This window comes from Urocampus carinirostris, chromosome 17, assembly GCF_059441175.1.
Source record: "Urocampus carinirostris isolate Australia breed hairy pipefish chromosome 17, RoL_Ucar_1.0, whole genome shotgun sequence".
Lineage (NCBI taxonomy): Eukaryota > Metazoa > Chordata > Actinopteri > Syngnathiformes > Syngnathidae > Urocampus > Urocampus carinirostris.
In genome coordinates this window covers 9,335,775-9,363,495 of record NC_142365.1, presented here as the reverse complement: position 1 = coordinate 9,363,495, position 27,721 = coordinate 9,335,775, and the positions used below count along the sequence as shown (strand labels likewise).

General features: G+C 40.2%; 1 protein-coding gene across 1 annotated transcript in view; it reads right to left on the bottom strand.

The window, feature by feature from the left end:
- The window catches only part of LOC148349146 (polyphosphatidylinositol phosphatase SYNJ1-like), a 30,103-nt gene extending 3,039 nt beyond the window's left edge, over positions 1-27,064 (bottom strand). The window contains 30 exon segments of the mRNA XM_088320885.1: positions 3-639; positions 3,466-3,689; positions 4,740-4,929; positions 6,038-6,090; positions 6,274-6,312; positions 6,526-6,654; positions 8,154-8,502; positions 9,040-9,118; positions 10,519-10,731; positions 10,825-10,945; positions 12,946-13,102; positions 13,526-13,684; positions 13,881-14,073; positions 14,240-14,380; positions 14,516-14,600; positions 14,743-14,934; positions 15,394-15,417; positions 15,523-15,688; positions 16,478-16,630; positions 16,778-16,859; positions 17,070-17,245; positions 17,422-17,518; positions 18,270-18,331; positions 21,007-21,084; positions 21,290-21,373; positions 21,464-21,689; positions 21,803-22,070; positions 24,348-24,434; positions 24,511-24,668; positions 26,919-27,064. Of these exon segments, the coding sequence (XP_088177011.1) occupies positions 3-639; positions 3,466-3,689; positions 4,740-4,929; positions 6,038-6,090; positions 6,274-6,312; positions 6,526-6,654; positions 8,154-8,502; positions 9,040-9,118; positions 10,519-10,731; positions 10,825-10,945; positions 12,946-13,102; positions 13,526-13,684; positions 13,881-14,073; positions 14,240-14,380; positions 14,516-14,600; positions 14,743-14,934; positions 15,394-15,417; positions 15,523-15,688; positions 16,478-16,630; positions 16,778-16,859; positions 17,070-17,245; positions 17,422-17,518; positions 18,270-18,331; positions 21,007-21,084; positions 21,290-21,373; positions 21,464-21,689; positions 21,803-22,070; positions 24,348-24,434; positions 24,511-24,634 (4,588 nt within the window). The 5' untranslated portion in view covers positions 24,635-24,668; positions 26,919-27,064.
- Positions 27,065-27,721: the final 657 nt, after the last annotated feature.

Genomic DNA, 27,721 nt, shown 5'->3' with positions numbered 1-27,721 from the left:
AGGCGGAGGAGGGAGGGACGGCATGGCGCTTAACCAGTCTGGTTCTGGGAAAAGGGCAGAACTGGGGGGTAATGTTTTAGCCCGGTGCGCAGGGAACACTGGGGTCGCGGTAAGCCAGTCCGGCTCGGGGTACAGGTCCAAAGGGTGGTCCGTAGGGACCACCTCCCGAGTGAGGGCGGTGGAGTTGCGGGGAAGAGTGGCCGGTTTGGTTGGCAACGGGAAGTCGTCGTTGAAGGTAACCCAATTGGGGGGTTGTCTGCGGGGCGGCGGAGCAGGCTGAAAGGGCAAAGAGGGTATGATCGGGGACGCGCCCCTATACTGGTTCTGTGGGAGGACAGCCGGGACGAGCGCCGCCCAATCAGAGTGGCCGGTGAACGGGTTGGTGCTGCAGGGCCGGGCGGGAAGAAGCTCAGCGTTTAAGAGATTAGGAGAGGTGCTAAGGGTCTCTTGTGAGCGGCAGCGTAGCATAGCAGGGGGCGGGGGAGGGAGAAGGGCGGCACCAGGGGGGAAGGACGGGGAGACGGCTGAAGCGGGGACGGAGGGCGGTGTCCTCAGGGGTTGGGCGCTCTGCCTGGCGGGCAGGAAGTCAAGGACGTCCAGGGTGTTGGGTTTTGATTGGACGCCGTTCCAGCCATTTGTCTAACAAACAAAAACAGATTGCAATCACAATCTCAATACTTAACAACTTTTAAGCAGCCGGTGTAACTCTGAAGCACTTGATTAAAGGGACACTCTGTAGTATTTGACCTCTCAATGCCGCTGTATTGTGTAGTGCGGGCATGTCAAACTCAGTTTGGCTCGGGGGCCAGATCCAGACTTTATGTTCTCGAGTGCGCCGGATCAGTGAAGAACAAAAATGTCAACATCAAATATTTAGTTTCGATTTTCAGTACTATGCTGTATCTCTTTGTGGTGTGGAGGCTGCAGTGCCTCCGACTGGGGTAGTGTGAGGAGTGTAATGAGGACAGCAGAGAAAATCATCGGGACTTCTCTCCCCTCCATTCGGGACATTGGCCAGAAGCGCTGCCTATCCCGAGCCAAAAACATCATTAGGGACCCCTCTCACCCCCATCATGGACTGTTCACTCTGCTAGCCTCTGGGAAGAGGTACTGCAGTGTGCGGTGCAGGACCACCAGGTTCTGCAACAGCTTTGTCCCCCTGGCCATTAGACTGTTAAATGGTCAATCACACACATAGTAAGCCTACACAGCTGCTAATCTGTACATCTGTTTGTTATGTTTTTTTTGCACTACTGGCAGTTCTCTTATACCTAGCCACTCCTTTGCACATCTGTTCTCCTCTGCACTATCGTACTCCAGTGTTATTGTTTTTGTATAGTGACATGTTTAACTGACTGTCCATTTTGCACATCTGGTTAGCTGCTCCTCTTGCACTCTTTGCACTAATGTATAATACTATACATAGCTATAATTATTTAGTATATTATTAGTATTTCAATACTCCAACTCAATACAACATTTTATTTATATCTGTACATTCCAAGAAACTGCGGGTCAGATGTATCGACATTTCGTTCTGTATATACGTGTACAAGAATGACAATAAAGTATATCTGAATCTGAATCTCTGATTTGTAGCCGACCCTACAAATCAGTCTCGGATGATAAGGGATCTTTTCTAACTGTAACATTTATTCACAAAAAACGAAAAAAAAAAAAAAAAAAAAAAGATTTTCATGTTTGGCGATGAATGTGTCAACAATTTGTTTATTTTAACAGTTGAGTAAATGCAGCTTTACATCCAAACCAACTCACCACAAACATTACAAAGATTAAAAAACTTGAGTGCGAGTTATGAATAAAAATATGCTTGCCTCAGTTATCATACTGCTTTGAAATAAATAAAAAAAGAAATAAAAAGCATGAGTTTTAGAAGTGAACAGTCAAAAACATCAAATCAAACTACTATGCTGGACCTAAGATGAAAATTACTGCGAAATATTGGTCTTTAACGTGACAGGACCTTAGCTCTTTTTCACCTTTACTGCCCTCTCACAGCAGGAAGGATAATAAAATAACAACTTTTGATAGAAATGAGCTAGAGACTTGCATTTGTTTTACTCCGAAATTTGCAACGGGCGGGATTAAATCATACAACGGGTTGGATCCAGCCCACAGCCTGTATGTTTGACATGCCTTGTGTAGTGCAACCTAAGACAAGTGCTACAAAGCACAGAGAAAAACACAAGCCGCACAATTTTTCTTGACAATCATCTCAGTCCTCTCTTAGTGAGTCTCATATTATGAAAAATAAATACAAATTCCTTGACCTATTCATTGTAAAAATAATGCACGTATGATAGCATAGCTAATTGTAAGATTCGTTTTAGTTTATTTTTCAAATCATGGTTTTGGTGTGTCAATGTTTTTTTCACTTTCCTTTTGAATGTAAAATAAAAATAGCACTATGTGTCTTATTTTGTGTGGAAGTGTCTGGTGAAACACACATTTTGAAAATTAAATAGCCTCAACCTGAATCACAAGAAACACTAAGACAGATGAATGAAATCATACACAATCTTTCCTAATATGCAGTGGTATCTCTTTATACAAACGGATTTGGTTCCACGATTGTTCAAGTGGTCTTGAATTGCTCATGTAATGAACAATTTTTTCCCCGATATTAAATAATTAAAAACTAAGTGGCCTGTTACCGACCTCCCAAACTTCAAGTGAAAGAATACGATACAGTAAATAAAACACAACTTTCTGATCACTGGTAGAAGACGACAACGTCATCAATTAATACTAATATTGTCACATTATCCAACGCAGTCTGTTTTATTGTGAGTAAATAGGTCCCGTTTTGTGTTTGCAAGGTTTTTTATCGCTCTAAAAGGAGTATTTTCAATCATTAATAAGGGGAGCAATTGGCGGTGGTTGACAGGTATGAAATCGAGAGAATGTTGATGATCCTTAAGCACTTACTGTACACTTAAAATGACTGTTATTTTAAATGAACATACAGACCAAAAATATTTACAGCACAATAGTTAATTGTTTTCTTTTTTGCTGGTAGTAGCTTGCACGGGCGAACTGATGCTGGTCTTGAGCAGTCTAGTGGTAGCCTCTGCGACTGCTCATGAACCTCATTTCACTACGTATAACTAACAAATGTTCAAAAAGAACTCCTATATCGAAATTTTCATGTGTTGAGGTGCTCGTATAAAGAGGTAGCACTGTATATGAACACAAATTATGTACCCATGTTGGCATAGAAAAGAAAGCTTGGGGGAAGGGGGAGTGCAGATGAGCTACAAAGGATAGACATAAAGTACCTGTCAGCCTGATGGCTTTTCCGGCTTGTGAGAAAGAGAGAAAAAAAAACGAGTCAAGAGAGACAAAAGCCAAAAGCGTTAAGCAAGGAAATTAGAAAAAGAGAGAAACTCAAATTTTTGAGACACCACATGAAAGAAGGGAAGGAAAACCTGTAGGGGCACCGACCTGCGTGGCCGAGTCTCCCTTGGCCGAGTCTGATGTTAGCCCGTGATGGGAGCGGGATCGTGGCGGCGGCTTTGGGGAAGCCAAAGTCTGGGCAACGGGGGCGGCGGCAGGGGTGGGCTGCATGGGGGCAGGCAACTGGGGCTGGACTGGGGCGGCGGGCTGAGCTTGCACGGGGGCCGGTACCGACGGCCTCGCAGTAGGGGGCACTGCTGGGAGTGCGGAACCTGTTGGAAGGACACAAACAGAATCCATGTTTTCGACAAAAAAATGATAATAGGAATAGTCCACAATGACAAGTCAACGAGGCACGTTTTTCCAACAGGGAGAGGCATCTCCACATGAATAGAATCTCTGCTGAGAGTTGCTCATGCGCAATAGCGTCTCAGTTTCGAGCGATAACATAAGCTAACAGAAATGGCGGGAAACAACATCACTGCACGTTATAACACTTCTAAAGTTTGGGAGCATTTTAACCTAGATACGGCTACTAAAAAGACTACTTGCAGCGTTTGCAAAGCAGACCTTACGTATAATGGTGGTAGATCAGTAACACACGAACATTTAAATAGCACGTCAGACAGTTGAATGAAACTGAGTCTGACTCGCCCCAGTAAGATTCAACGAACATACGGTTTTGATGCCCGTACGTTTTATATGGATATGTTTCGCTATAAATGAGAGCTTGAGCATTATGCCAGACTGTGTTTGAAAAACGTATGTCTGTTGTTAATACGTTGATAATCCTTAAGTTGTTTTGTTGCAGACTTTGCAATTGAACACAGAATAAAGTTCACAATAATGCACGTAATGTATCGTTTTCACATAGGGCCAGATAGGCCTACATTTTTTTGGGTGACTAATAAAACGAATCAACATTTCAAAACTGCAATCTGTATTTCCTTGGGTTGTTTCTGTGTGTTATTAAAATCGGTTTGATGATTTGAAACCTTTGTGAGTGATAAATATGCAAAAAACAGAATTAAGCAAGGGGGCAAATACATTATCACGGCACTGTTATTGGTTTTGGATTTTTAATTTTTGTACGAATCCGCACAATTTTCATTTAAATTTTTATTCCATTGTACCTATTTTTCTTGTGTTTATTATTTTTTCCCACATAATAAAAACAACTTAATGCTAAATTTAAGAAAAAATAAGTAAATAAATGTATCGGATTATTTGACTAATCGTTTCAACAGTTGGTGACTAGAAGACAATTAAAACAAATTGTTAGTTGCAGCATGCGCCATCTCTCCGAAATAATCCCCCCCTACCTTGAGAAGTGTCGGATGCTTTGGCCGAGGCAGCGGGTACAGGTCGTGGCGCTCCTGGATGGTTGTCACCGTCTGGCCGAGGAGCCCCAGGGTGCACATCAGGAGCAGGCCTGGGAGCGCCGGGATGGGCCGGAGGAGAGGGACGAGACTGCTGCGCCACACTGATCACGCCGGCTCGAGGGGGAAGATTCTTCAGGAAAGCAAAATAGTCTCAATTTCAATGTAAGCAATAAAGATTGTTGTCATAATTCCAATCATGTTATTACAAGCAAAACCAGTATCATCATTACAATTAAAAAAATGCATCATTATTACTTTAAGTGCATTAAAAAAATCTTGTTCAACTGACAAATAATGTCGCTCTTTATTTTCTAGAATAAAAAAAATCTGAAGTATATATTTTTATACTCTCATTTATTTAGTATAAAAATAAAAATACCCAAAATAAAGAAAAAAACATCTGGTAAAGAAGATTCCAAATTAAGAACGAGATCTTAGTAAAATGAGCAAAATATTACTTAAAATTGCAAAATTAACTGCTAGTAAAACATCATATCTATCAGATAAATGGCAGATAATAGTCTGTACAGCCCATTGAGACTAAGAGCTATACAAATAAACATGGCTTGACTTGACTAGATTTAAGTACAGTATTTTCCACACTATAAGGCGCACTTAAAAGCCTTCAATTTTTTCAATAGCTGACCATGCGCCTTATGCACCTTATATATGGATAAATACTGAGCTGCCACAGGTATCGCATCTTTGGTAAGCCGCGGCCTACTAAAGGTACGCCTTATGTATGGAAAATATATGACAAAAGACTATTTTTGGGGCTGCGCCTTATAATCTGGTGCGTCTTATAGTGCAGAAAATACGGTAGTTATACTTTATATATTTCTATTTTCCCAAAAATTCAAATGAACCATATCGCATATAAGATGGTGTTGCATTTTAAATGTTATTCAAATGAAAATGTAAAAATTTAAAGTAAAAATAAAAAATAATATGGATTAAAAATGTATAAGTATTATTTTTAGTATTTCAATATTCAAGAGAGAATCAAGAATCAAGAGTGTCTTCATTGTCATTAACATAAATATACCAATTTTGTTTTCTTTGCAACCCCCAAGTACAAGGTTGCTAAAATAAGTTTAAAACTAGGATAAGGATGTGAAGGATTTGACTCAAAAATAAGTTGGAAATATGGTAGACAAAAAAAACACAGCAAAAAAGACATATTGCCATAAACAAACAAAAATACTAAAACATGTATGGTTGTTAATGCGGAAACCTACAGGCCTGGAAGCGCCTCCAGATCCAAGCGGTCCTGTAGCTACTTGGCCCCGACCTAAAAGTTTAGAAACAAAAGGCAAAATAATTCAATGCTGTTTTCTGTAGGTGGCTAGTTTCTTATTGAGACATGTAGGCAAATAAAAAGCTAAATCGATGCCGTTGTCACATTTTTACTCATGCCTGCCGCCTCTGGCATGAAGCAAAACTGCAGCCTCTGTCAAACAGTTACAGAACTTACCTGCAACATCGGGCCGAGGAAGAGCCGGGCTTTTTGATCCTTGCAGCAGAACAAAAACCAAAACATAGTTGTGACATTCGTTTTAATAACATGGTGGGACAAGTGATCTGCTGTGAGCAGTATACTTGAATGGGAGAAGGAGAGCACATTGCTGCTATGTAACGGCTGCTTATGGAATATCACAAACAACCAAGCGCCTAAAGCTAAAAGTACAAGTCAATTGACCAACTATAACCTAGTGGCAATGCTTACCTGAGGGCGGTGGCGGGCGCTGGGGGGGTGCTGGTCTCACAGGGGGCGCATTGGGCCGGGGGGGCGGGGCTCGCTTGGGCTCCAAGCCTTGGGATGACGGAGCCCCTGGTTGAAGGTCTGCAGGGGGCCCTTGCAGAAAATGAAAGAGGAAAACGGTCACAGTAAAATTTACAGTTCAGATAGTGAGGATATTCTGCATTTTGATTGGCCTTTATATGCAAAAATGCTTGGGTTTTTACTTCAGATTTAACTCTCACACTTGGACCTTTTGAAACTCAACTGATGCAAAAAATCAAACCTATAAAGACAGATGCAATTATGTTAAAGGTTTAGACAAATTATTATGATGGAAACAGTTAAACATTTACATGTTGTGAAGAAAACTAACAAAGAGTGACAAAAGAGATAACATTTCAGTCAAAACAAGCACAGATCGTTATGCTGCATGCTTTGCATACTCGCCTTCTACCATTGGTGCATAAATTGATACATATCCTAAATCCTCACATACCAGAGACTGTTTTGGCTAGTGGACGCTTTCTAAGCCGCTCAGAACATTGAATTGTTTTATATTATTCTTTCATATTCATCTCATCATCTTATGGCATAATTTGCTGAGTAAGTTCACTATAAAGAACAAGCCTTGTGACACAACCTACAACCCATCACAGGCAAAAAAAAAAACTATATTGGACTAAAAAAATATATATATATTTGTATTTACCAGTGCCATATCCCCCTAGTGGGAGGTGGCTAGAGTCAAGAACACATTCTCATTTCTGACTCTTTCTGGGAGTTTGATACAAAGGAGGGGATTCCCAGCCCCCTCGCTCAACCCAACTGATGTGTTGGGAGTCATTAGCTGACCAAACCCCCCAATTCCAACCCCTAATGCCGAGCGCCAAGCAGGGAGGCAAGGAGTACCAATGTTGTAAGTCCTAGGTACGACTCGGCCTAGGCTTGAACTAGCAACCTCCCAGTCTCGAAGCGGGCACCCGACCCTCAAGGCCACCGAGCTAAAAAATAATGTAGGCAATTTTGAAACGGGGGGGAAAAAAAAAAAAAAAAAAGAGTCGGATGTGATTGTTTTCACCGAATCTTGCTCTCAATGTGGTGAGGACCTAAAGCTCCTCCGTCCTTTTTCTCCTCTACTAAGACCAAGCTCAATGCCCATCTGCATTTTGAACAACCTCCCCATATCTTCATGGAGGAGTCACACAAATCCCATTGTGCTACGTCCAAATGCTACTATTCCTATATAATAGGGTTCACCAACTTTTTTGAAGAATTTTACTATAATTGATCAGGGATCTAAAGACGTCAATTATGTCACTGATTTCGCATCCCAGTTAGAAATCAAAATTCCTAGAAAACCACAATAACACATCACTGATAAGCTATATTCCAAACCAGTCTGCAGCTACTCAGGTGTTCTTAGGATCAGGGAATGGTGTAATAATAGGCTGTAGTTTGCAATAATATATGGTCTGTGCAGCGCTTTGAGACTCCTTGTGATTAGAGCGTCACAAATAAACATGACTTGACTGCCTGGTGGTGATCCCCCCTTCTCTATAATATATTTCAGCATCCTAAAATTTCAAAGTACTCCTTGTACATGAAGGACTTGCCTTGCGACGGTCGGGCTGGTTGTGAACCGCGGCCAGGCCTGATTGGTGGCGCCGCTTCCCCATGGGTGGGGGAGGCACAGGGGCTGCCCCCCGGCGAAGGCAGAGGGGAGGATCCCGGCGCTGAAGCTGCAGACGGCAACAGATGCTGTGGAAGAACAGCCTCCAACTCCTCTTCTACGTCCCCCTCCATGTCATAGTCGTCGTCGCCCATGTCGGCATCCTCTGCTAGCAGGGTGGAACTGGCTGAGGTGGGGATGCTGCCGCAGATACGTTCTACGCTCATCTCTTCCTCCAGGCTTTTAATCCAGCCGGGACTCTTCAGACGGATGTCTATCACCTTGCCCAGAACCTGTGGGGAGATCATTTTTTCTTATTATTGCATATTACTGGTAGATTCTTCATTAAACTGTTATCCCTAGCTTTATCGCGATTTACTTTGTGTGGTTTTGATAATTTGCTGATTTTCATCGTGACTTGTGTCCTGTAGCAGAGGATCTCGATGCTAGCGTGCAACTAGCTAGCCGCTTTCTACATCGCTTTCTGACACTGAAAAGAAATACCCTCCGATTTAGTTGTACTATTGTATAATGACAATAAATACCATTCATTCAATTGAGATTCTGTGTTCTGTTTTTATCATTAGATCTAGAGTTGTTATTTTGTGTTACTGCTATCTAATGAATACATTTTTCTGTTTTGCAGGTTTTGACTTTCGCGGGGCTTTTTTGGATTGCAACCCCCACGAAAAGCAAGAGAAAACTGTATTACATAAAAAACATACAATAGCAGTTGGACATTTTCCCTCCTAACCTTTTTGATTTACAATGTAAACTTTTTGACAATGGCAGATGAGGAAATAGGAAGTTATTATTTTGGAATGACAAACCGTAGATGCACTGAGAGACAAGGCAGCCAGAGCAGAGTAACCCTCCAAAAATGTCACCCACATCTTCTCCTCAACAAATCTAGGAAAAAAAACAAATACAATGTTACCCACCTGGTCAACAAGGATACATCTCACATCCCAAGTCAAGAAGCAACAAATGGATTTTTGATTTTTAAGTCAACATGTACAGTGGTACCTATTTATATGAGCACTTTGAAACACGAGAATTTCGATATACCAGTCTTTTTAACCAAAATCTACTCCACTTTACAAAGGAAAATCTATTTCACGAGCAGTCCTAGAGGCTACTACTAGAGATCGCTCACCACTTGTGACTGCTTATCACCAGCATCAGCTCATCCAGTTGCGCACGCTAACTACTAAAGGCAAAAAAAAATAAAAATTGTGCAGTAAAACATTTTGTGTGTATGTACTTTTAAAGTTACAGTAACTTTGGTTTTAAGTGTACAGTAAGTGCTCACGTATCATAAACAGTCTCTCAATCTCCGCCAATTGCTTTCCATATTAATGATCGCAAATACTCCTTATGAAGCGATAATAAACCTTACAAATACAATGCAGCACCTATTTACACACTGCAAGAGACTATTATATTGTTAGCAATCTACGATTAATTTCTTGTCTACTACTAGTGACAGAGACGAGGACTAGAGGCAAAATAGCTAAGACAAGATCGGTCTTTTTTTTTTTTTTTAATCCAGTATTAAAATTGTTATATGCAATGCACAATGCGAAATGATCCAAAAATCTACACAATAGGTGGAACGCATATAATTTGTCAAGTATGCAATCACCATTACTCTTCCTTGCATCCCATCTTGGCTCCCCCAGCCCTTCCTTTGCACCACACGTAGACTTTCGTATGGTGCAACTGCCTCCATAGTCAGTGCTTATACTAAACTCGGATTTTATCTCATTAATATCATCTTATTTATTTATCCATCCATCCATTATCTGCACCGCTTATCCTCAGTAGGGTCGCGGGGCTGCTGGAGCCCATCCCAGCTATCTTCGAGCAGTGGGCAGGAGACACCCTGAACTGGTTGCCAGCCAATCGCAGGGCATACGGGGACAGACAACTCACTCGCTCATTCACACCTAGGGACAATTTGGACCGGCCAATTCACCTGAATTGCATGTTTTTGGAATGTGGGAGGAATCCAGAGTGCCCGGAGGAAACCCACGCAATCACGGGGAGAACATACAAACTCCGCACAGGAAGTCTATAGCTATTTATCGCAAACTTTTATGCTATTGGGAAGTGGGGAACGGGCCAATTATATTTTGTTGGGGATAATTTGGTCTTTATAAAGATATTTGAGCTACGAGCACTATCCTGAAACAAATTAAGCTCGTATAAAAAGGTACCACTGTATTGAAACAAGAAAATACAACTAATATGACAATTTTCCTCCCATAATTAAACCTTTAACCTGATTTTCATTCCATTTGGTGTACCTGATCAGGATCACTTCACCAAAGTTGGAAAATTTGTCGAGCAGCTCGTCAATGAGCGCGTCATCGAAATAGTCGTCCGGTCCAGATGAGCACAGTGACACAAGTATCGTGCCGTCAGGGGGTCCTTGTAGGGCGATGACGTCCTTGTAAACCTGGTGCCGGTCCTCCGGGTCCACCTCTAGGATGTCCACATCAATGATGGCAACGACAGGCCTACAAACAGATAAGATATATTTACAAACTGTGTTGATAATGTCAATAATTGTTACTCTCTTAGGAAATGTGCTATTACAATAGTGCACCCACCTATGGTCTGAAGTCTTAAGCTCTGCCCTGCCGTAATATTTCAGGGTCCCGGCACTCCACTGGTAATCTTGTTCGTCTTCAGTTGAAGTTGACGCCGCGCCCACCACATTCATCTCCTCAGCTACACATGTTTAAAGTTTGATTAAAATTGCTAACTTTTCTCAAACTAACAAAAATGATACAACCCCTAGCAAAAAGTATGGAATCACCAATCTTCGGCAAGCCCTCACTTAGACCTTTTATTCTGTAGAGAAAAACTCGGAACACAAACATGAAACAATCGTAAGGTGAATGACATATTGCAACATATTGGCATTCAGAAACAATAAAAGAAATTCAGAAAAAACATTGCAATCGTCAGAAAATGTTACTTTTATAGAGCAAGTGCAGGGACATAAATATGCAATCACTCAATTCTGAGAAAAAAAATGAATTAGATGCACCACCTTAGGCTTTTATGACACTTTGCAGTCTCTGAGGCATTGACTTGATGAGTGACAAACAGTATTCTTCATCAATCTGGGACCAACTCTCTTTGATTGCAGTTACCAGATTATCTTTGCAGGTCGGAGCCTTGCTGTGGACATTTTTTCCAATTTCCACCACAGGTTTTCAATTGGATTGAGATCTGGGCTTTTTGCAGGCCATGCCATTGACTGGATGAGTCTTTCTCCAAGGAATGCTTTCACAGTTATTGCTCTGTGGCATGATGCATTGTTATCTTGGACAATGAGTTCATCATCCCCAAACATTTTTTTAAATGAAGGAATAAGAAAGATGTCCAAAATTTCAATGTAAACGTATGCATTTATTGCAGATTTGACCAAAGCCATCCTTCTAGTTCCTATGCCTGACATGCATCCCCATATCATTAACGACTGTTGGAATTTTGATGTTTTCTTCAGGCAGTCCTCTTTGTAAATCTCACTGGAACGGCACCAAACAAACACATCATCCCTTTGTCCAATGCAGATTCGTGACTCATCATTAAAGATAACCTTCATCCAGTCATACACAGTCCATGATTGCCTCGCCTTAGCTCATTGCAGTCTTGTTCGTTTGTGTTTAAGCGTCAACGATAGTTTCCTTTGAGCTTTCCTATATGAAAGTTCAATTTCCCTTAGGCAATTTTGCACGGTTCTGTCACATACATTGACTCCAACTTCCTCCTCTTCATTTGTCTTGTTGTGCATTTTCTGTTTTAAAGACATATGGCCCTTAGTTGTTTGTCTTGACACCCTCATGTCTTCCTTGGCCTACCAGTATGCTTGACTTTAACAACCTTCCCATACTGTTCGTACTTGGTTCAAATCATCGATACAGCTGACTGTGAAGAGCCAACATCTTTGGCAACCATACCAGTAGAGTTATCTTCAACAAAAAGTTTGACGATCCAGTCTTTGGTCTCAAGAGACATCTCTTTTGTTGGAGCCATGATTCTTACCAATCAACTTAGTCCAGGAGCCTTCCAAGGTGTGAGAACTGCAGTTTTTAACTGCTGACTAATGAGCACTTAATCTAAGCAAGGTGCTCAATTAAGGAAAGGAAATTGACTGGGTGTGTCCTTATTTTATTTTTAAAATGCACTAATTGGATATTTTTTCCTCAAAATGAAGTGATTCCATATTTATTCCCCTGCACATGCTCTGTAAAAGTAACATTCACTGACCCTTGCAATGTTTTTTCTGAATTTCTTTTAGTGTTTCTGATTGCCAATATGTTGCACTTTGGAATGACATTATGATCGTTTCATGTTTGTGATCTGAGTGAGGGCTTGCCCAAGATTGGTGATTCCATACTCTTCACTAGATAGATAGATAGATAGATAAATAGATACTTTATTCATCCCCGAAGGGAAATTCACATTAGCGGTTGTATTATGAACAACAACAGAAATGTAAGTTTACAAGGAATAAAAAAATGCATATCTTACTTCATTTAGTTATATAGTCTATTATGTATATTAAATATACAAATATACATTCCAAAATCTCCATGAATATTTCAGTGATTTTTATACAATTCTTTCATCACAGATGAAAATCTCAAGTATGAAATGATTTTTTTTTTTTTTAAATTCTGACAATGACGAGAAATTTGTATTTTCTGTTTGTGGGATACCTGTTTTGTCAAAGTTCCACTTTCTGCGCTTCCACAAGATTCTATCAGTCCAAGCGGGCGTGCGGCACTTCTCACTGGTGTCGTAGTCCTCGGAGAAAAGGTCGTACTTGTACGTTGGCGCAAAATCCAGCTTGCCTTCTATGAATCCTCGGAACACCTGAACCAGAGAGAGGCATTTTGATGTTTTTTTGTTGAAAATGGTCTGAACATCAAAAAAAGAAATTAAGATATCGGGCATTTCTCTTCATAAATTGATAAGTCATAAAATAAGGTATTTGTTAAATATTTTTATAAAAATAAAAACAATTAAAAATATATTTTTTTCTCTTCTGATTTCCCCTTCTTAGAGATGTAATGGTTTTGAAATCGGACCAAATTTGCTGAAAAAAAAAGCCATGTGAAAAAAGGTGGTTATGGCCATTGTATGCCCATACAAGAAAAAATAGACAATAGAAAGAGAAGACATATTACATCTCAGCAAGCTCAAATTCAAAATTGACTGTTTTACAAAAATACGCAATAAAAACAATGCGATTGTTTGGAATCAACCAATATATTATTTCCTGAAAAAAATATGTACCATTCCAGCATTCTTCTGGTCAAAGAGCTGGTCACCGGCGGTCAGCGCGTCCCAGTTCTGCTGTCTAATCAGTTCCTTGACCTCTTCATTGGGCAGACTGATGCGGTAGTTGAAGTCACCACACCAGAAAATGTAATCATGGGAGTAGAGCAGACGACCCTGCAGGAGAACAAATTTGTCCAAAGTCGCTCAGTTAGATATGTTAAAAATTATTCAAATGCTCTTATAAATTATTGTGACTTTTCAGTTTTCAAGGATAATGGTTGTGTGGTTTGAAAAAATTGAGTTATTATGATTTAAAGCCAAAATTTTACATTAATTCAAAAAGCTTGAGATAGTTTGTCTGTCTTGTTACCATGGGGAAGCTGAGCCTGCGTGTGATTTCGTTGTAGTCGTCATTCCTCTCCTTGACCTGCGACTGTCCTGCCGCAAAGTGCGAGCACACGAAGCAAATACTAGTGGTGTGGAAGAGCAGGCGGATGGCCACGCCGCCTTTGTTGCCCGTCGCGCCTCCCATGCCCGTTTTCACAGTGTCTACCGCTACGTCCCTGCATTGGGTAGAAAAGAGACTCAGAATGGATGGAGTTTGTTGGCTTGTATGATTTGTTTTGGGATATTTTTAACTGACAAATCCCAGTAAAAAATATGACTCATTTGTAGAAATGGACAAATTGTAGGTAAGAAACCTGAGGTAAAAGAACGTCAAAAGTGTACCTGATAAAGGGCGCGTGCTGCGGGCGGATGAATACAAACAAGCACACGCCCACCAGTTGCTCCGATGCCAACAGCACGTACTTGTGGTCTCGCGAAATGTTCTTCTGAAGTTCGGCGGCCCACAGCTTCTGATTAGTGGTGCTGGAAGGAGAGCAGTGACTATGATTCAACTTTTACACCGCAATTATTGCAAAATTTGTGATCATGTTATACTGTGCGGGACAAGCAACACTACTTTTGTATACAGTACTGTATTCATAAAAGCCTGGAACGTACCTGGCGCTGACAATATTTCCAGCATTCAGCTCAACCATCTCCTCAAAGCCAATGGCAAAAATATCAACAGGGTTGGCTTTGGTGTCTGGAATGAAGATATATTGTAGAAGAGTTAATGCAACAATCACAAGCGGAGACTTAAAACAATCTCCTGCAATAGTAAAAATCTGCAATAAAGAGTTTTTTTTATTATCTATGGGCTCAAAAATGACGCTTATCTAGATTACCTTGGAACTCAGGGTGCCCAGCAATCTTAGGGGCATCCAGCAGCCAGTCATTGAGAGTTTGGTTGCGGAAGGCGATGCTGCGGAATTGCTTGCCGCCGTTGACATTCCATGTACCCACGCACACTCTGATCTGTTTGGGCCGTGTGTACTTGCGGTGGTTCTGGCACATGCCCAGCAGCACCCTGGGAGAGGCTGCACAAAAAGTGGCTTGGTAAATGGTGGCGCAGGTGTGTCATACATTTATAAGATTGGATTTCCGATTCTATTGGATGGATTAATGACCTTGACAACATGACCTTAAAATAAGTTGATGAGGGTCCTTTTTCCAGCAAACCAAAATAACTTAAAAGGAGACATTCTATGTAAACACAGCACCCTATTTACAGCCACATAATTTGATATTTTTAAGACAAAAAGAAAAGTCAAACATTTTCAAGAGAAAAGCGGAAAATCTACTCAAAATAAACAGCATAAACAATTTTGGGGAATTTTCTTTTGACAAAAAAATGGAAAATTAAAGTAACTCTTTCTTGTTAACAATACAAGAGGCATGTCACTGACACGTTTTAAATTCTATGTGTGTTTGTGGTAAAAAAAAGCACACAATTTGGAGGAGGTTTGCTCCACGTCAAAAGTGCTCTGATACTTTACCTGACTGCAAGACGGGCTCAGTGACTAACATAGTGCAGCATGGGGAGAAGAAAAATTGACGTTAAAGATGTCATAACAGCTGGACAGAGATGCTTATCCCAGTTGCGGAAAGCGAGTTGCTGCACATACCGTAGAGGCTGGACGTGGTGAGCAAGGCCCGCGCTTTGTCAGCCAGGTCACTGTTGAGCGTGGAGCCCAGACGCAGAATGTCAATGGCTTCCTGCTTGGAGCTGTCAAAAAAGTTATTCTGGATGGTCCTGGTCACTGAGCGAGCGCCATCTTTCAGCTTTCCCCCCTGGAAAAATGCAAGTATAAGGAGATGTCAGGTTATTCAAAAGAGGATGCCATTTCCCTCTGCACCGTTTGAGTCAGGATGCACACATTCTTGAAGTCCATTTGCTTAGATTTGGGAACAAGAGCTGCTGCTTTTTGTTTTGAATTACATTCTCCCCATAAAACTACAGTGTTTTCCAACTAATGCACATATAGTTAAAACAGATTCAGATTCAAGGCTTGATTCCTCTTTGAAGCAGTGTTTACAACCTTCCAATCTGCTGGATGTTATTAATTAATCAGAATTAAGTTTGCTAGACTTGTTATTTTAATGATATGCAGGTAAGTTCAGATGGAAGATCTTTAACTTCTCTGTTGGTCAAGACATATCTGTTTTGAACTCATAATGGGGTGTTCAAAAATGTGTTTGAGGAGTGACACGTTTAAAAAAGACATTAGTTGAGAATCACTGTAGTACAAGAACTATGGTGACATTTCCAGTAATCACAATTCCTGATCAGGTGGAAAAAAAAGAAACATCCGATCAAAAAAAAAAAAAAAACCCCAGAAGAATAATTTTCATCCTGTCCCACCACAAAAACCCATATAAAGGATTCGGAAAAAAAAAGACGGGACTTTTCAAATGAGAACTTACCACACGAATACAGGGTTCCCGCAGGGCAGCAGAAAAAGATAGCACACGACACACAAATTAAGAGAAGATGCAGTAACACAAACAAATGGCATGCGGGCGCTCTTTTTAAACAATGGCATGAGCAGTGTGTGGAAAAGCAGTGTGCATATGCATCACCTTGGCCTTGCCGTCCAGGGCGCCGGTTCCCGCGTAGATCTTGCTGACGGAGTCTCCATTGGCCGACCACATGGTCCTGAAAACCTCCTGGAAGCGAGCCACCAGCTGAGGCTTCTCCGTTAGGCCCATTTCCTCCAGCTGTTTGGCCAGCACCTGAAGGACAAAATCCAGTTACCATCTTCTTATTCTTTAATGTCAATATTGTATCTAAAATGTAACAGAGGCTTAAACTGATATATTACTGCCTTCAAATTAAAACTAAGATTCAACCTTTCTTGATAAGTCTGAAAAACACTGTACCTCTAGGGCGAAAAAGGCTTGGACACTATTGGTTCTGTCCAAACAGTCCAAGCAGTTTGTCCTGATGGTACCACCCTGGCTCCTGAAAAAATACAAACCAAGTGCAAAAGACAAATGGTGGGACTAAATCTCATTAATATAAATACTGAAGGGTGAAATAAGGTGGTTAAAGAAGTGAGAAGAGTTTAGTTTTTTCTTTTCTATCAAACCAAAGAGGAAAAAGAACAAGTCAGGGAGCTATCCACACCGAAAAACAATGTATTCTCCATATTACATTAAACCTCTCCGTTACCTGGTGATTCCCATCTCTCCGGAGTAGTAGAAGAAGCCACACTCGTCTACAAACTTGCTGAGCTGCGGCTTGAGCACACTGTGCAGCTTGTCTGCCTTGCCTCCGCGCACGTTCTGGTGGTAGTCAAAGTTGACCATCTTGACTGAAGCAGCGTGCTCTGATGCCTTCAAATGACTCTGGAAACCAGAGAAATAATAAAACACATCAATCAGAGCGAAATCAAACGTGACATTTTGCTTCACAAGTAACACACACAAAAGAGAATACGATGCTAGAAATATATATTAAAGACAATAATAATAATTAAAAAATAAAACGAGATGACTAATTCTAGGATGTCATTGGTCCTTACCTGAAAGGCTTTGCTGAGCATGTGCTCCCCTTCCTTACTGCCGAGTAAATTGATGATCACCTGTTTGCCATACAAACTCTTCAAAGCAGTGAAATGTCTGAAAAATATTGAACAAAACCCTTAAAAAACTGAATACAAGCCTTAAAAGATGACTGAAAACAAATGAATCACACATTGATGGTAATAAAACTTACTTTACTAGAAAATTGTGAATATTATTATTTTGTAGCTGGCGTCTGATGGCAAAAATCAATAACTAACCACAAAATGAAATGAAAATTAATGAAAATTCTGAGACTGTGGCTATATGGATTCAGTAAAATGAATTTAAGCGGGCAAAAGTATGAGTTGACGCACAAAAAAATTAAAAATTCTCTCGAAGGCAATTGGCAGACTGATACTTTCTTTAGAAGCAGCAATGTTAGGTTCCCAAGGGTGTTAAAATATTTTTTGCTGCCATTAACAGTCTCTGTTCACACAACTGCTATAGGAACTCATCTCCCATTCTCGGATTAATAAAATGCTGGTATTAATATGGTAATAATCCCCCAGGGACAACATGAGCGTGTTAAGTCATGTTTCTGCAATTAACTGGTACAACAGCAAGAAAAAAATGATAAGGTTGCAACCCTGCAAGCTGTTGCATAGAGATTAGAAGGGCCATTTAAAGAAGAGACTGATTGTGCGCCCAAGCAGAAAATGTCCGCTGGCAGTTGACTGTGATGACAACAATTTGATGAAATGGTCTCTGGTGAAAGGCCTTGGACATTGAAGATTACTTCTAGGCTATTAGCATTGCTGGCTCATCTAGTGGACACTTTATACAATGACTGCGTACTTGGACCTACCTTTCGAAGGCCGGCGCGTTTGCTTCAAACCCACGGGACAGTTTGACTCGGTGAGAGCCGACCTGTGGGGGGAAGACACGGAAAAATACTTTGCATTAACACGCTCAGAATATAAACCGAGAGGCGGCAAAGAAAGCTTTTGCTCAAAGACTTCGAAAGTGGAAAGGACAAAAAGACATGGCGGGTGCACACCTAAATATCATCCAATTTGATCACCTCCACCAAAGAATTTAATGGTGCTTTTTATCAGTTTTGGTATTAATCAGTACAATACAAAAATGGCTAAACATGAAAAAATACATATTGGGTGTCAAATTTATTTGATTTAATTTGAAATCAACAACGGTTTTAACTGGTAAATGTGTTAAGTGCTCTAGAGGTTAAAAACATTTAAGTGTAGATTGCTATTATTGAAAAAAGTTTGTTTTTGCCAAATAACGTATACATGAAGCACAGAAAACAAGCCCGCCTATCAGCCTATCAATTTTGCAGGCTGCACTTGTCATCATGGCAAACAACGCCAGCCTCCCCTTCCAGTAATGCAGTTTTGCATTACGGGATTCAGCAAGTTTTGCTTGGTTACAACTTTTTGTTGTCGCGCGGCGTGATGCATATTTAAAAACCTTCTGCAATTCGAGAGGCATCTTTTATCCTTCCCCTTGACCCCGAACTGCTCTTATTTCTTCAAACTTCAGCGCAACTCTAATAATTTATTCAAGTGATCTCATTCTCAATAGACTAAAGTGCATTTTTGTATAAAGTAAGATGTTGGATCTTTCTGTAATAGTGGCATCTTTAGATCATCTTAGTAACCAATACTGAAAAGAAGAGGGATGTCCCAACTCCTGAGAAAACAATTATTCACCTTTGTGGTTGGTCCATCTAGAGTCAGAAAACAACACTTACAACCCAACTAGCCAACCTCCACAGCAATCATCTCTGACCCTTTTCAAGCTGAGGGTTCCTTTTTGTCAGATAACAACTTTTCGTGTTATTAATTTGTTACTATGTTATTACCAATTTAATCAATGAAAGAAGGGTTAAATAGACTCAGTCAACCACTGAAAAAAATCATTTTACTAGAAAAACACAATGACCCAGGATTGTTGAGCTATTTTCAGAACAGGTACCCAGGCACCTCAGCTGTCCTTAGGGAGCATCTTATTGCCCGCGGGAACAATGTTGGAGACCCCGGATCCATGTTTTATCTTACACGCATGCTGGAACTTACCCCCCTACACCAAGACAGTAGGGGCCGGGACACACCCTGAACTGGTCGCAAGCTAATCATAGGTCACACACATGCACCCGTAAGCCACAACTAACTCATCTTACTGACACACACCCAACTTATAATTTTTTAATAGACAAACACATAAAAATTGTAGAGTGGGGGCCAATAAAGCGATACTACTTCACATGCCTCTTTGAAAAAAAAAAATCTGTATTTGTCATACCACTTGTTTATGGGACAAGAATAACACAAATAAATTGGAACATATCAGTCCACCTTTCACCATTGAATACCACCACAGCTAGATTAATATTGACAATATATTTGTACTGAGTAATTTATTTTCCAACTGCGGGATGTTTGGGACTCACTGCTATATGCTTCTACAAAAAGGAGGGCGAGGGCTGTTTCTTTTACCATCACTACATTAATTATTACCTAGTGGGGTATGGGGCTGGAAAATACCTGTCTACTTCTGCAGAGTTTCGGGAGAGGACCTTGGTGGAGTGAACTGGTGGGAGTGCTACGTCAGGCCCTCAAAAGCAGGAAGTACTAAGCACATTCTGAATGTGTCTGAAGACAAACCCCAGTTCTCCTCCCCTTTTTAGCTGACTAGCAAATAAAGAGGAAGCATGTTGAGGTGGGAAGGAGATGAGGAATGTTTTCAGACCAGGCCCTCACCTGACCAAAGATGTCGGGAAGCTGAGGAAAACAGAAAAACGGCCTTTACTGATGCCGCATCTACCAAAAGTGAGCCTTTCTGCCCCCAAGAAATAATCTGTGCAATGTCAAATCAAACCCAAGCAGCACTTGAAGTCCACAAACACCCAGCTGTTTTTGAACCATCAAAACTTTTAAAAAGGTCTCCACTTTTAGATTTAATCAGTTAATACAAGTCACACAAAAACCTAACAAACAGTGATCAAATGACACAACTGGCAACACTGGAATCATTGCCACAGACGTTGACGAATGATGAAATGGTTTGGTTTTCACAGCACTTGCTAGACTCAGCCCACTTTTTAGAGCAGCACACACAAGAGTCACAGATTCTGTAGCGGCCGTATTACTCCAAATTCATTTCTCTTTCAATTGCATTTGTTTTGATTTCCTTTGTAAAAATACAATTCTCTTTTAAAGGTGAAAAAAATATCTGGAGGCAGAGAAGTGGAACACCATTTTGATGTCTTATTTTGAACAAAAGCTAAAGTGAGAGCTGAAATTATAGGTAAGTTAGGAGACCCCTCCACATGTCTGCCACATGAGTGACATTATAGGCTCTAGGGTGCATGATTTAAAATCCTGATCACTGAATTTCCTAAATGTATCAGTAGCAGTTGTTGCCTTGTGTTTTCATCCGATTGGAGCATTGTTTTCGACAAAGATTCTATAGTTGGCGCTACCAGTGTATTTAAATGGAATGGCACTGCACAGATTCCACAAAGACCGAGTAAGCCCAAAACCAAGAACAGCGCACCAAGCAGGAAAGAATAAGCCTTGTACCAAATGAGGGTTGTCATCGCGCCGACTGGATTGCCGGTTGTCATTCAGGTGCAACAAAACCCCCTTAAGGGACTTTTTCTGAACACAGCACGGACACAGAGTTATGTTAAATGGACATGCTCGACTGCAACGGCCCGCGTCGAATGTCACAAGCTCGCGATGCTCCAAGGTGAAATGAACAAATTTCAGAACCGACAGCAGCCTAGTTTGTTGGCATGCATACTCATCGTTTTAGGAGTAGATTGGCGACTCGGCATACACATTCATTTTCTTTTTGCCTTACCTGGATTCCTGGCTGCTCCCAAAACAGTGGAATGGAGCCACGAATCTGGATGAATGATGACACTCGATCATCTAAGAAGATGGCCTGTTAACCAAAGAACGCAGTCAATCCAACATCATGCCAACAAGACATTCCAGCCACGTCATCATTCAAGTAGAAATGTTGGGCCCTCACCTGCTCGGTTTCCACAAAGTTGGCCACCTGTCCGTCGTCATTGGTGCCGCGCACATTGAAGCGTGTGCCTGCCCGTTCCGAGCTTAGGCGGGAAAAGATGCATGCCTTGGCCTGTTTGTGTCCAGCATATATTGTGCGGATCTCGACGCCGCCACACATAAGACGAAACAGCCAGTCGTCACAATTGACACCATAATGCTTTAGGTGAAGGTGTAGGGACTGGTTCCTGGTAGCAAAGAGTAAGATGAAAAGTGTAAGTGTCAAAACCCTTTCTTCCCCCTAACAATCTAATGAACATTCTGAGATTCATCGCCTAATCATTATCTTCTTCAGTCCTACCAGAAGAAGCGGTTGTCCGTGGTGTCTTCCAGGATGCGACGACGAGCATTGAGGCTCAAGTCCATGCTGATGCCTGAGGCAGACCATGCAAAGTAGAAGTGGCCTGAGTTGAGCACCTTGCGCACCTCAGCGATGCGCTCCTCATCGCCGGGGTCGTTTTTCAAAGACACAAAGTCAGTCTGCGTCACCCGGAACACCTCAGACTCCTGAACTTTGCCCACTGAGCTGCAGCCTGTTACCACCACTAGGCTGTGAAGCATGGAGTCGCCTGCGGTATGCAAAGAAGAATTTTTTTTAAAAAGATTTATCAGACCTTTGTGCCAGTTTTGATGTATAATATGGCTGCACGATTAACCGAAATCTAATAAATATTGTGATTTGACCTGGTGCAAATGCCAGAAACTGCGCCCCCCCCCTCTTTGTTATTCGAATGATGGAGTGTTTGGCCAACCATACTTGTCACATCGACCAATCAGAGGCAAGTTTTAACTGCACTAGCCCATAAAGGTGAGGCAAAGTTTGCAAGCAGCACTCTATGCCACATACCCAAGTGTGCAGACAGCAACCCTAAGAAAGATCCCCCAAAAGGATGCTGTTTTCTCAAGGTTAAAACATGTTAATGTGATTTCTCACAAAAAAACAAAACAATCACAAAAAATGCACTTTTCTTTAAAAATCAAAAATCACATCGAAATTGCAATACTGGTCTGAAAAATCGCAATTATTTTTTTCCAAAAATTGTGCAGCCCTAATGTAGAAGATGTATACATTTTTAAAGTCTATCCAAATTAAATGACCCCAACTTGCCGTTTCTGCAGTGTATGTTAGCATTGAGGTAGCACACTTTAGTAAAATGAAACAATATGCTTGGTGTATAATGTGTGTCTAATTATTTGTTTTTGTTTTGCATCGTGTGTTGGTTCTTCTATACGCTTGGTGACGAATTTTGGTGCATCATTTAGGTTCATTAAAGTGATGTCTTATGAAAGTCTCAAATTTGTTAACAGTAAGAGAGTGAGAAATTGTTCACTGTATCTCTAAAGACAGATCACCATCCCCCTTTCAGCCATCAAGGTCGTGCAAAGGACAAAAGAAAGCAGATTACAAGATGGGCGTCCGAAGCTGGATTTACATAACGTGAGGTTGGGAGATTTAATCTTAAAATATAACCTTCACTTTACTGTAGTAAAATTTTTTTTTTTTCTTAGTAAGAGCAAAACTTTTAATAAAAACAATTTGAAAGGGATTTGTTTTATTTAACATTAAACTGTCTATAACACCGTCAATTTTTTTTCTCTCCAAACATTGACATGAAATAATTTATATTATTTTATATATATATATATATATATATATATATAAATATATTATATATATATATATATATATATAAATAAAGTTGATTTAAGTGATTTGAAAAACAATAACGCCCAGCTCTACACAACACATGTGCAAAAAAATACAAATACATATGAATCCTCTTAACCAGTCAATCTCAACTCAACTAAATAATTGCTAAAATAATCATTAAGGACCAAATAAAAACATGATTTATTGTGCATACATTACTATGTTTATGGTTATTATACATGTACATTTAGGGACAAATTCTCAACCAAAAATTATAACAATTGACTAAGCAGTCGTTCAGTAATGAAAAAAACTCCCTTTTTGACTATTAGGGCTGCAACGACAAAAAACGTTAATAGAAATTCCATTGTTGACTATTGTCGCCGGACACATGCGCAATAGCATCTCAGTCTCGAGCAGTAACATAAACATACAGAAATGGCGGCGTTAACATGAAGTATTAAAGTGTGAGAACATTTTGGCTTAGATACGATCAATTAAAAGACTACTTGAGAAGTTTTCAAAGCAGACATTGCGTATAACGCTAGTAGCTGAGTTGCACAAACATTTAAAGATCACGTCGGAAAGTTGAATGAAACAGATTATGACTCACTTTGATAAGAGCCATACCATTTTGGTGACATGCATTGTATATTTCATATGTGTATGTTTTGATATAAAAGAGAGCTTGAGCATTATGCCAGGCTGTACCTGACACACAGATTTGATATTAAATGAATGCAATCTCAAGAAAAAACATCAGTTGTGAAAGCGTTTAAATCAACAAACAGTAGTTGTTAAAACTGTTTGATTTCAGACTGTTGTGAATCATTAGTTTCTTCTGTTCCAGACTTTGCAGTTGATCACCGAATGTGCTTCACAAAATGTACATACTATTTGTTTTATTTACTGTTCTACTGCTGCTAATGAACCTGTTCTTGGTTTACAGGGATTCTTTTTTGTATGAATCATCAGTAGATTCAATAAAAGATGTATTTTTGATCGTGGCCATTTTTCTTGTGATCTTATCATTTTTCACATCATTAAATTAACTTAACCAGGTACTGAAGAAAAAATGAATAATAATTTGATTATTCGACTAATTGTTACAATAGTCGGTGACTATTTGACTTTTAAATGCAGCCCAATTTTCAATTAAATCAGACTGTTAAACTATTTTTTGTGTGTAACTTACCCAAGTTGAGCCGGAGGACCCCCAAGATGCCATAGGCGTCCACTATCTTGGCATACGTATTTTTAATAGCTTCCTTTTCAGCCGCCGCTAAAAGAAATGATGGTCAAAACGTGAATCAGGCAGTACATTCAAACGGTGGCGGACTTCAAATTGAACTTCTTACAGAGGACGGCAACTGCCCCGGATTCAAACATGAGACACTCTTCTCGGCTGCGCGTCTCCACAATGACGCTGTATGGAGGCGGGTCCAGCTTGTGGTAGATGCGAAAACCTTTGCTGAAGGCCATTGTTGATGCCTAATGTAATGACCCGCTATTGGATCTTGAGAAAGAGATCACTTTTAGAATTTGTAAAAACTCAATGAAAACCTGAATATACAGCGAAAATACAGTAAAATTTGAGTCCCATTGATTGATACTAGAAGATGTATCAATGCGACTTTCAGTGTGTTTTGCTTCAAGAAGCGTGCAATTATTTTACCATACTCATTTTGCTTGAGGCAGCAACAATAGAACAAGAAAAAAGCTGCCCATAATCGGTGAGGAAGTCATTTTACTTATCTTTTTCCAACGATCATAATATTCCTACAATTTAAATCATTTTCTTGGTCCTAATTTATAATGCACACCTAAGTGCCACAAGATGGAAGCAAAAAAAATACTTTTGTGTAGATTAAGCTCCTCAAGTGGCATATCATATCTAAGGTTTTTTTTCATTGGCTAGTCAAGTCATGTTTATTTGTGACGCCCTTAATCACAAAGAGTCTCAAAGGGTTGCACAGACCATAGATTATTGCAAACCACAGACTATTATGACACCATCCCCTGATCTAAAACCTACATGAGGGCAAGGAAAAACTCAAAAACCTCAACATGAGGAAAATAAAGAAACCATGAAAAGGGACTGCACATACGGTAATCTCCCTTCCAGGATGACCAAGCTGCAATGGATGTTGCAATAACAAATAATACACAGCTAGTGTCAACATAAAATATAGGTTATTCATATGCTATAGAATAGAAGTGTGTTTTAAACTACAGAAAAAAACACATAAGCTAGTATTTTACTGACTAAGAGGACATTCTCTTCACTCTATTCCCATGCTAAAAAGAGAATTGGGACTGGATGAGTATTTATTTAAAGTATCTGTTTTGGGTCGCGTTAATACTCTGATTGTTTGAAAGTAGTACAGTAGACCCCAGGATACGATGTCCCCATATTACCATGTTTTCACTTTATGATGTGGAGTAAGATGTTTCTGCAGCCCCTCAATACGGGATTTTCCGAACTACAGTATTACCGTTCACGGTATACGTCATAAAAAACACATTCTTTCACATGCCCAAAAACTCAAGATTCAAACTTTCCATTTGTTGAGTTACGTTTTTAACATGCCTGTCTGCTATTGGTCAACTACATATAAGATGGAGGTCAGCTATTGGTTGGCGTCACAGCTTAATGAAGATGCCAATACGTGCGTTATTGACTGAACTCCTTCCCACAATGATAAATTTCTCACTTTTTTCAGTTTAGAGTCTTGCCTAACCAACTTAAATGTATTTAGCAATACGTCCCAAGACTTGAGTGATGCTAAGGGGAAAACCAAGTGAATGATAACAATGGAAACTAAGCTCGATATCAAAGAAAAAAGTCGTATCCCGGGGTCTACAGTATTATCTATGAGAGTAGCCTATACCAGTATTGCTTTGTAGTATTTATTGTACAGCTAAAACCACGCAGCAAGGGTAACAAACATATCCTCCCAGGAAATAATAAATTAAAGCAGGTGATCTAACCAACTGGTGCACGGTTTTGCCATTTATTTATACTATAGCATATGAATAACTTATATTTTGTGTTGACAATTTAAGGGGATGGTGTCATAATAGTCTTCGATCTGTGCAGCCCTTTGAGACTCTTTGTGATTAATGGCGTCACAAATACTCATGACTTGACTTACAGTTTTTGAGTTTTCCCTTGCCCTCATGTAGGTTGTAGATTAGGGGATGGTGTCATAATAGTCTGTAGTTTGCAATAGTCTTTGATCTGTGCAGCCCTTTGAGACTCTTTGTGATTAAGGGCTATACAAATAAACATGACTTGACTACTATCCTCCGAATGATTTCCTCAATGCGGATGGTAAATTATTTCACAATCACAACCCAACACACCCGAAACCTTCTATGTCATTTAGGAAATGCTTGAAAAATATATATTAACGGAAAAATATATATCGGATAAATCAACATGTAAAACCCCGCTTTACGACACTAATGGTGACTGAATGTGGATTAAAATCTATTAGGGGGCACAAGAGGCCGGCGGACACGCACAGACAGTCACGACTTTAATTTAAAACCATAATAAAACCATACATTTATCGTTAATGTATTGTAAATGCTAATTAATTACGGTTCCCGTTCAGTATATAAACAATATTTCATAAAATGGCGATTCGGTTTAGCCGCGTTAGCTTTAGCTAGCTAGCCCTAATCGCTGATTCGCTAGCTTTCCGTCGTAATGTGGATGGATGCGTCAAACCGGCATTTACCTAAACAAACAAGCATTCACCTCGGGTGGGAGTTTTAGGGAAGCCACTTATGGGAGTCCAACTGTCGACAAATCCATTGACTTTGACATTAAAATATTTTAAAACAACAGGTAAAGGAAAAGAGGATTTTCTCGTTCTTAGCGAGTCTCACCTCCGGGTGGCGACTCCGCTGTCACAACAGAAAAAAATCCGTCCCCCTGTGTTAAAACGATGGTACGATCCAATGTCAACCTACGCTCTTTTATGGCATATTGGAGCTTGGAAAAATGAAACAAATGTTGAAAACACGTGAAAATCAAACATACAATTAAACAATTAGCATTTTTGGGGGTTGAATGTAATACAGTAAACAAGGAATGCAAGAATGGACTCGTCCGTCAGATTATAGTTGACAGTACTAACTGACCAATAGGAGCAGAGTTTCGGCTAAAGATAGGCGGGATGTAGCTAGTTTAACGACACTTCCCCCCCAAAATTTATATAGTATGGCATATTTCATTGTATGCCGTATATAAGATGATTGATTATAATAAACATGAGTCTGTGAAAAAAATATATTTATCTCTTTTTTTTAACTAAAATCCAATGGTACGAGGGGTCATCGTTGCTGACCAATCGGATGTGGGTGACATTTGCTTGATGAGCAAATGACATACGACTACTTTTACACCATACCTTCGGAGTAAAAGATGATAATACCGCATTAAAACACATTTCAGTAATCAAGATTCATGAAAAGGTTTAAAACCCAGAAGTCACATACTGTCAGTCTGACTCCCAGGTCGTATGTTAACTGACAGTGGACAGTAGCCAATGGCAACGG